The sequence below is a fragment of the Tauraco erythrolophus genome, chromosome 4 (assembly GCF_009769465.1).
Source record: "Tauraco erythrolophus isolate bTauEry1 chromosome 4, bTauEry1.pri, whole genome shotgun sequence".
Classification (NCBI taxonomy): Eukaryota; Metazoa; Chordata; class Aves; order Musophagiformes; family Musophagidae; genus Tauraco; species Tauraco erythrolophus.
Window position 1 is genome coordinate 4,916,698 of NC_141468.1, and position 7,860 is coordinate 4,924,557.

A 7,860-nucleotide genomic window follows, 5' to 3' on the forward strand; every position below is an offset into this window, starting at 1 on the left:
TACTACCCAGAAATATTCTCTCACTTTTCAGTAACTTGTGGCTGAAGGAACTCCTGAACCAAGGGTGGTATTTTTGTGCTTAGCAAACCTCTGTGGATTTTTCTTCTGTGGCTTTACACAGCTGCATTTTCAATCCCTGTAAACTTTTTGCATCCGCGACGTCTTGCAGCAAGGAATTCCACAGCTTAATGATATTTTGCATGAAGAACCACAGCACTTAGGGTTTTTTTCTAAATCTACTGTTTGCTGGCTTCAACTGATCTCTGTCATATCTCTCTATCTCACTGAACAAGCTCCAGCTCCGATACCCTCACAGACTGAGCAACAGCAAAAACAAATGAAAAGGCGGCATCCAACACCTCTCCCTCTTCCTGGTGGTTAGGAGTTGCTGCTGAAGAAAGCAAACACTGAACAAGGGCATCACATGCAACCGAAGATGAAAGAACTGATTCATCTTCCCATCCCTGGAAGGGATCTGCCATTCCTTGCATATAAAGATATAAACGGTGGGGCAGAGGCAGCTTCCAAACAGGTTGCTCAGTCGGGCTTGGCGCGCAGCCCAAGTTCCAGTCGGTGATGCGTGTGCGTTCCCTGGAGCTCTTGCACAATCCATCAGCTCCTGGTGCTCTGACTTACAGCTGCACAAATGCCTGTTTGTTTTCTTCATTTTTTATTAAGGCTTTCAGAATGTAAGAGGCAGCGCAAAGGAAAAAACACAACAAACCATTTGTTTAATATTATTATTACTGCAATTTATTATCCCTATTAAAAATAAAGCTAGGGAACTCCAAGGCAGCAGATTAGCACACTGCTATGAGGCAGGTTGGCTGGATGCTTTATGAAGGTGTCCTGGTGATTATGATGAACTGGGAGCTGAAATTTTCTTGCCAAACGAATGATTTTATGCTTGTTTACATCAAATGTTGGGAAAGACAGCAGACAGCCGAAGATCAATGAAATACACTGCATGTTTTTACCTTTATCAGTTGCTTTCATCAAAACAAATCGATGGTATCTCAGATCAGAAGTAATAAACTGGTAATAAGATGGAGAGTTGCTCTCCTCTAGGCTGTTGATCCAAATCTGCCCAAGATCAAAGGAACCAGAAGCTACTAACACGTGATGGCTGCTCAATGTGTGAAATGAGTTCCACCAGTTCTCAACTGGGAAGCCCCTATACCTCAGAAAAGCCAGAGAAATAACCAGCCGTGAACAGCAATTTCACTGACTGCTTCTTCAGCTAAAGTTTTGATCTAAACCATGCAACTTCCAACATAGAAATATAGCCAGATCTCACAGATTTGCTGTACATCTCACAGCTGAAGGTAAGCATCTTAAAGCTTCGGTTCCCCTTCCTTCCTTTCTTCAGTAATTTTTGGCCTCTGCACCAACAAAGAACAAGAGATCTTCAAATTTCAAAGCAAATTCTCCCCTTCTCTTCAAAGGTAATGGGAGTTCACCAGGCTTATGTTCACTTTGTGGCTGAGGTCTGTAAAGTTGGACGTTCTCTCTCCAAATCTGGAGTTAAGAAGATGAATCAGGAAGATTCAGAAAAACCCGTACTTGTTGCATGAAGATTTTTTTAACCTAGAATCTCACCCTACAGTCACTCAGTGACATGGCTTTTTCCTGGGCACAGGGATGCACACACACATACACAACTAGAGCAAGTGTAATTCCCATGAGGTAAAATAAAGACACAGGGTGATACATACCAGTCTCTGCAAAAATTTGGCCTGTCTTGGAACACGGCGTGCAACCTGCAAAGAGTTAAGGGAGTTAATGGAGCCTAGTCAACTTATAGAAGACATGTCACTTGCTTAAATTCAGACATGGGTTTGTGTAACTGATCACCCATGGCCGGGTTCAAATGTTCCTCTGGTTAAAATTAAAACCTAAATCTTTTCTATATTAACAGACCCATTGATCAAAGCTCAGCAGTGGAATGCAGCTCTTGCAGGCCAGGAGGTACTCTGTGTTTTGCAAATGCTACTGGTCAAGAGACCCTCTATATGAAGACAGGAACCTCAGCCCTTAGCCCCAGCCCTGGACACTATGTCTTTGCCCTGGAAGTGTATTCCATTATAGCTTCCTATGGAATCACCCAGAGGCTCTATGTCTCTGTTCTTGCCCTGTTGCATGGTATACAGCACATGAGAACAAAAGGCTGCTAAATGGTCCACAGCGCTCACCAAGTGTCATGCAGGACCCACCTACGTCCCGAGGTGAGTAAAAGCCAAAGCCCATTCCTCAGTCCAGAAGTGGTCCACATCCGTGCAAGAGCACTCAGCACTCATCATGGGTTATGGACATTGGGCAGGAAGAGGGCTGAGGGCACCACAAGCCCCACCACCTGAGGCTGTCCTCAGCTCAGCACGCTATGGCTACTTCGAGCTTGAGCAGTGATCAGGTTAAAACCTAGTACTCAGGTGGTGGAGCTGAGCAAGCATAACCCCGTTCTGCTGTACGTGTGGACCTGCTCCAAGGGAGGACTTGTGTAAATTAATGTTACAGCTTCAGCTTTACTGATATTACCTCAACAGCAGATCTGTTGCCCAAAAACTCTCCACAGGTACTGTGGATTTATTGCATAGTGACAGACAAGCACTAGTTATGTGAAAAAAGGGAATAAAGATAATTAAACTCAGCCACAGGTTTTATTATGAAACAAAGTGTTTCACCTATGACAACGTGATCACACTCATTGTATCATCCTTCACAACAACAACTGCTCTGACTTCTTCCCTTCACGTGGTGTAAGTCTCAGCTTAGCAACATTTCCAAACCAAATCCTTTCCAAAACAGAAAGTACAAGTCTCTTGTCAATGAGAGAAGCCAAGTGACTTCTCAAAATGTCGGTGAAACTCCAGAGAGCAGAGGAATGCAATGGTATTTTTTTACCTAATTTGCCCTTTCTGTTGATTTACACTGAAATAACGGCACTCCTTGCCAAGAAATAATTTTATGTCTGTTTATATCGTGCACTGCAAAGCTAAGGAAAGCCCAACGGAGAAAATAAAGTGTCCTCTGCTAGAATCCTTATTATTTCCTTCTTCTTTATTTTAACCGACGTCTTGTAAAATTAGAACCAAGGAAATACAACTCCCTTGGGAAAAAGGAGAGAGGAGAGGAGAGGAGAGGAGAGGAGAGGAGAGGAGAGGAGAGGAGAGGAGAGGAGAGGAGAGGAGAGGAGAGGAGAGGAGAGGAGAGGAGAGGAGAGGAGAGGAGAGGAGAGGAGAGGAGAGGAGAGGAGAGGAGAGGAGAGGAGAGGAGAGGAGAGGAGAGGAGAGGAGAGGAGAGGAGGAGAGGAGAGGAGAGGAGAGGAGAGGAGAGGAGAGGAGAGGAGAGGAGAGGAGAGGAGAGGAGAGGAGAGGAGAGGAGAGGAGAGGAGAGGAAACTCTCTTCAGTTTAAATTTTAGAAGAAGCTTTCTGTCTGGGTATATTATCTCAGGCAAGTAAAGCACCTCAGGAGTCTACTGTGAGAGACTGCAGAGTCTCCATCACTGCAGGTTCTTCATCAAGAGCCAGACAAATGTCTATGAAGTTGATCCTGCTTGGAGCAGAGGCAGGGATGAGAGATCAGTGATCCTCAGTGCTTTTTGTACTAAAGGATTACCTTTTGGAACAAATCCACCTGTTGTCCTGCATGGAACGGTCACAATGGTTTTTACTGACTAATCAGTGAAACTGGCATTTTGATTACTGATTTTATCTTCCCCCACCACACACCCGTTTTGTTTACTTGTTGATTTGCATAATAAGGTGCTGTATGACTTGGCTCCTTCAAAAGCTACCTTCTTTTGCCAAGAAAGGTTGGACCAGATGATCCTCGAGGTCCCTTCCAACCTAGTTTTCTGTGATTCTATAATTCTATGATTCTGAAGTCTTGAGGATAGCCAGCAGACATCGATGAGTAGCTAAGGATCACTAGATAACAGTATTCTGTTTGCTAGGACTTCATGACTACTGCCAAAGCACTACTGCGGGGTTTGTGATACTGATCAGTCCACCAAAGTGTTTTGAACCAGACAGCTTCACTAGCATCATCTAATGGAACAATTTCCAAGTTCCTATTAGCCTTTACATTTAAGGCCTTCCAAAGCACTCCTAAAGTCCAATAATTGCTAGTCGTGACACCATAGCTGTTGCCATCTGCAAGTCTTAGCATGGTATACAGAGAATAAACTGGGCAGTAGCAACCCAGCTGTCCAGAACTACCTCTAGCACAACAGTAATAACTAGCAACCTTGTCAACTAGCAGAGTGGTCAATCACTGGATGAGTCAACAAGTAATTCACACTCATTGCAAACACTACAAGCCAGCAAAGACGTGTGTCTGTGTTTGCTTTTGTGCAGGAAGATCTTCCCAGGATGTTACAGTTAAATGCAGCCCTACACACTCTCCAGAATGTCAGAGGTTTGTTTACAGTGTAGTATGTTGATCTGTGGAAGCACCTGCCTCCTGTTCTTAGCCTGGCTCATGTGTTCAGTGAGGACGGACAGATGTCCTTTTCTAGATCTGGCTGTCCCAGGAGACTAGGTCACCACCTGCATTTATACATCACGGCTTTTCTGTTGGAAGTTATCTGCCAGCAACAGAGCTCCTGTGAAAACACCCTCATCTGCCTCAAGCAAGATCAGGCAGGTTATTTCAATGCTGTGAGTTGCTTGAGCTTCACAACTGGTTTTGCCCCTAAACCAGATAAATGAGCATTCCCAGTCATCACTCCACAGGCAAGACAGTGGTGCAGATATGCTCTCCCACTTGGACAGGTGGGTCTGCAAGACAATATTGGTTTGTGGGTGGATTCCCCAAGAGGAATACATGTTCACAGTAATCAGGATCCACAATGAAGTTGCTGAGGTTCTTACAGTGGAGAGACATGGGCACTTCTTGAGAGATTCTTCCCATTCTAGGTGGGATGAGCAACTGAATGACCAACTCTGAAATGGGTACAGATACACATGAGGAGTCTCACTCTCCCTGCTTACTGTAAGACAGAAGATGCCAAATACAGGCATTCACTGATGTTTTAGACATGCTAGGGTATCCTGTCTGGCCTCCAGCAAGGCACAGGTCTTCCATAGGTCCTGCTTTGTATCTGCCAGTCCCACATGGGTGTCTCAAAAACTACAGAGCCTCTCAGATCTGTTCAATTTTAGATAACTGATTGATGCCCTAAGTGACTCAAAGTCACACATGATAGCTGGTATGGACCTGAAGGACGTGAGCACAGATCTGAAGCTCAGCCTTTTAAATCTCAATATCTCCAAGTGCATTGCCCTTTTCAGCCCTATTTGCTTGGAGAATCTAAGCCGCACAATACCACAACATAGCAGCCTTCACTTGCAAAAATATATTTTTTTTCTCTCCTGGTCAAGAAGCATTTTACAAGCTGAAGCTCAAGCGGTTCATTTCATCCAGCATGAGTTAAAAACCAGGCACAGTACAACTGAGACCACAGGCAGAAAAACTTTCCTCCGAGCCTGGAATACTCCGAATTACTCCGACTGGCACGCGGCCAGGACACTGCGTTCGCTCCCCTGTCCCTGCGAAATGCCTTGTTAGCACAGCTCTCAGGATGTCAGCTTCGAACCCATCCCAGGGCAGCAGCACCCAGCACAGGAAGGCTCCTGGTGCTTTCCCAGCTTAGCACCTCCAACAACCTCCTTGCTTGGTGGTAGCAGCCTCCCACTGACCTGAAGCCAGCATGCCATTGCCACGCTGCAGGGATGGGTGCCATAAATGTGGTTTTTTAGCAAACTGCCCTGCGTGTTAATGCTGATGTTTCAGAGGGGACAAGCCAGCCCCGGCCACCAGATCCTCCCGAACGACGACCGCCTTAAAACCTACTTGCTCCATGATGCTGTAGTCTGCCATCAGCTCCTCTTCCAGGTACCTCGCCATCAGCTCCGAGTCGGGCTGCCCGGCCGAGGCGGAGAAGCCCCAGCAAAGCCACAGCCAGAGGATCATGGTGGTGGGCAGCGCCAGCCGGGGCTCCGCGCCCCGCGGGAGGGAGGAACGTCGCGCTGCGCTGCCGCGGCGGCTGCCGGCGCTGCCGGGCGGGCTGCGGGGAGGCTGACAGCAGGCGAGACGATCCACCGATCCACCCTCTTCTCCTCCTTCCCAGCTCGGGACCGGCCCCTTTTCCACTCCTTCCCGTGCTGCCAGGGGCGTTCTCCCCGGGCACGGCTGTGCCAACTGGCACGCACCGGGCACGTCTCATGCCCAGGCGTTCAGGATCTTGCATCTGCAACGCTCACCTAACCCCAAACCAGACACATTTACTTCTGCATTTTTTGATCCCAGTAGTAACTTCTTAAATCCAGCAAACCCAAATTTCCTCTGTTTGTGAGAGTTTTTTTGCAGGTGCTACGTGCTGCATGTGCCAACCTGCCAGGCTTCGAACCATTGTGTTTTCTTTTTCCTTTCCAGCTCTGGGTCATCAGGGGCTGAAGCTGGATTCCTTCAGCTCCAGTCCATGATAGAGACAATCCAGTGAGTGGCTCAATGTCTCTCCAGCCTTGCTGGGATGTATGAACACCCCCTTGGGCCACCAGAATTTCTCCTTCTGGACAGACACATGTGCACCCACCTGAAAGTATATATCCACTAAAAGCATATGTCTTGGGAGCATTATGTCCTCCAAGTCTAGCATGTGTAATGGAGGAGCAGGAAGGTGTTTGCTTGCCATTCAGAAGGGAGGAGGGGAACTGGAGATGGAGTAAAGGGACAGGACAGCAAGGTCAAAACCTTTGGAGATCCCCATTAGCAAATCGGTGGCCCAGACTTAGACTGAGGCCGCAACATGTTCGCACACACAGGCTCCTTGTGTCATTGCCAGCAGGAAGCAAGGAATCAAAAGCCTGGCCAGACCCTCTCCCACTGTGATCAGTACACCACTGGCAAGTACAAGAGCATCTGGAGTGGCCACATCCACAATGGGAGATGCAGAGCTGAGCAGCACTGCCGGGGATGACCAACAGCTTACGCTGCTGGAGAAGAGAAAATGGTGGGAGAAAGCTGGAGAGAGGCTGGGGCAGGATGCTTCAGCATCCCAGAGACACCTCAAATGGTTGCTGTGCTGATCTAGTCCCTGCCATGGTCAAGGCATTATCTTCAGCTCTTCAGCATTTCAAAGGGAGATGGAAGAGGGCTCAACCATCCAGCTGTGAATCAAGAAAGACTTCAAAGCAGTGGTTCACACTGAGACCTGATTTAAGGACATGTAAAAAATGGTTTGAAGTATTTTTCAGCTGGGTCAAGTTTATTTTTGCTTCTGCATATCTAGTTCAGCTCAGACATAGAAGAATGAGCACACTCCTGAGCTACAGATGAGGAGTGGGATGAGAAGCAGGGTTGCAGCCTCCTGTGCCCTCTCTGCTGACATTAGGGTGTGCTGCTCCTCAATCTGCTCTGACCATGTTTCACTAATTGAAGGCCATGGCTGTATAAAAGTCTTCCAGCTCTCCGGCACATGCTTAGAAATGTTGGAAAGAGATATTTAAAACAATACATATAGGATGATTTTCCTACTGTTTTGGAAAACCTAGAGGAAACCAAGGCACCTCTGTAAAAGCAAGTCAAAACTACCCTGCTAATTCTAGAGGTATCAGTAGTGCCTGGGCAGGATGGGGAGATGTTTACCAGTTTGAAATAACCATTGGGCAGTCAGGAGACATTTGGAAAAGAACTCCAAATCCCACCAGCTATCACTTTTTCTCCCCTGATCAGTATTCATCTTGTTTCTACAGCCACTCTGCTTCTCTCTTTGCACAGGTGAGGAGCTGAGGGCCAGAGCAAATCAAAACAGGGAGGCAGTGCAAAGATATTGCAAAAAGCTGATCCTAAGCACATCT

The 7,860-nt window shown here is 47.0% G+C and overlaps 1 protein-coding gene across 1 annotated transcript in view; it reads right to left on the minus strand.

Annotated features, from left to right (window-relative positions):
- The window catches only part of ITIH5 (inter-alpha-trypsin inhibitor heavy chain 5), a 51,596-nt gene extending 45,622 nt beyond the window's left edge, over positions 1-5,974 (minus strand). Inside the window, exons 1-2 of the mRNA XM_086610276.1 lie at positions 5,855-5,974; positions 1,716-1,760 (exon numbers count right to left, since the gene is read on the minus strand). Of these exons, the coding sequence (XP_086466402.1) occupies positions 1,716-1,760; positions 5,855-5,974 (165 nt within the window). The remainder of the gene's footprint in view (positions 1-1,715; positions 1,761-5,854) is intronic.
- Positions 5,975-7,860: the final 1,886 nt, after the last annotated feature.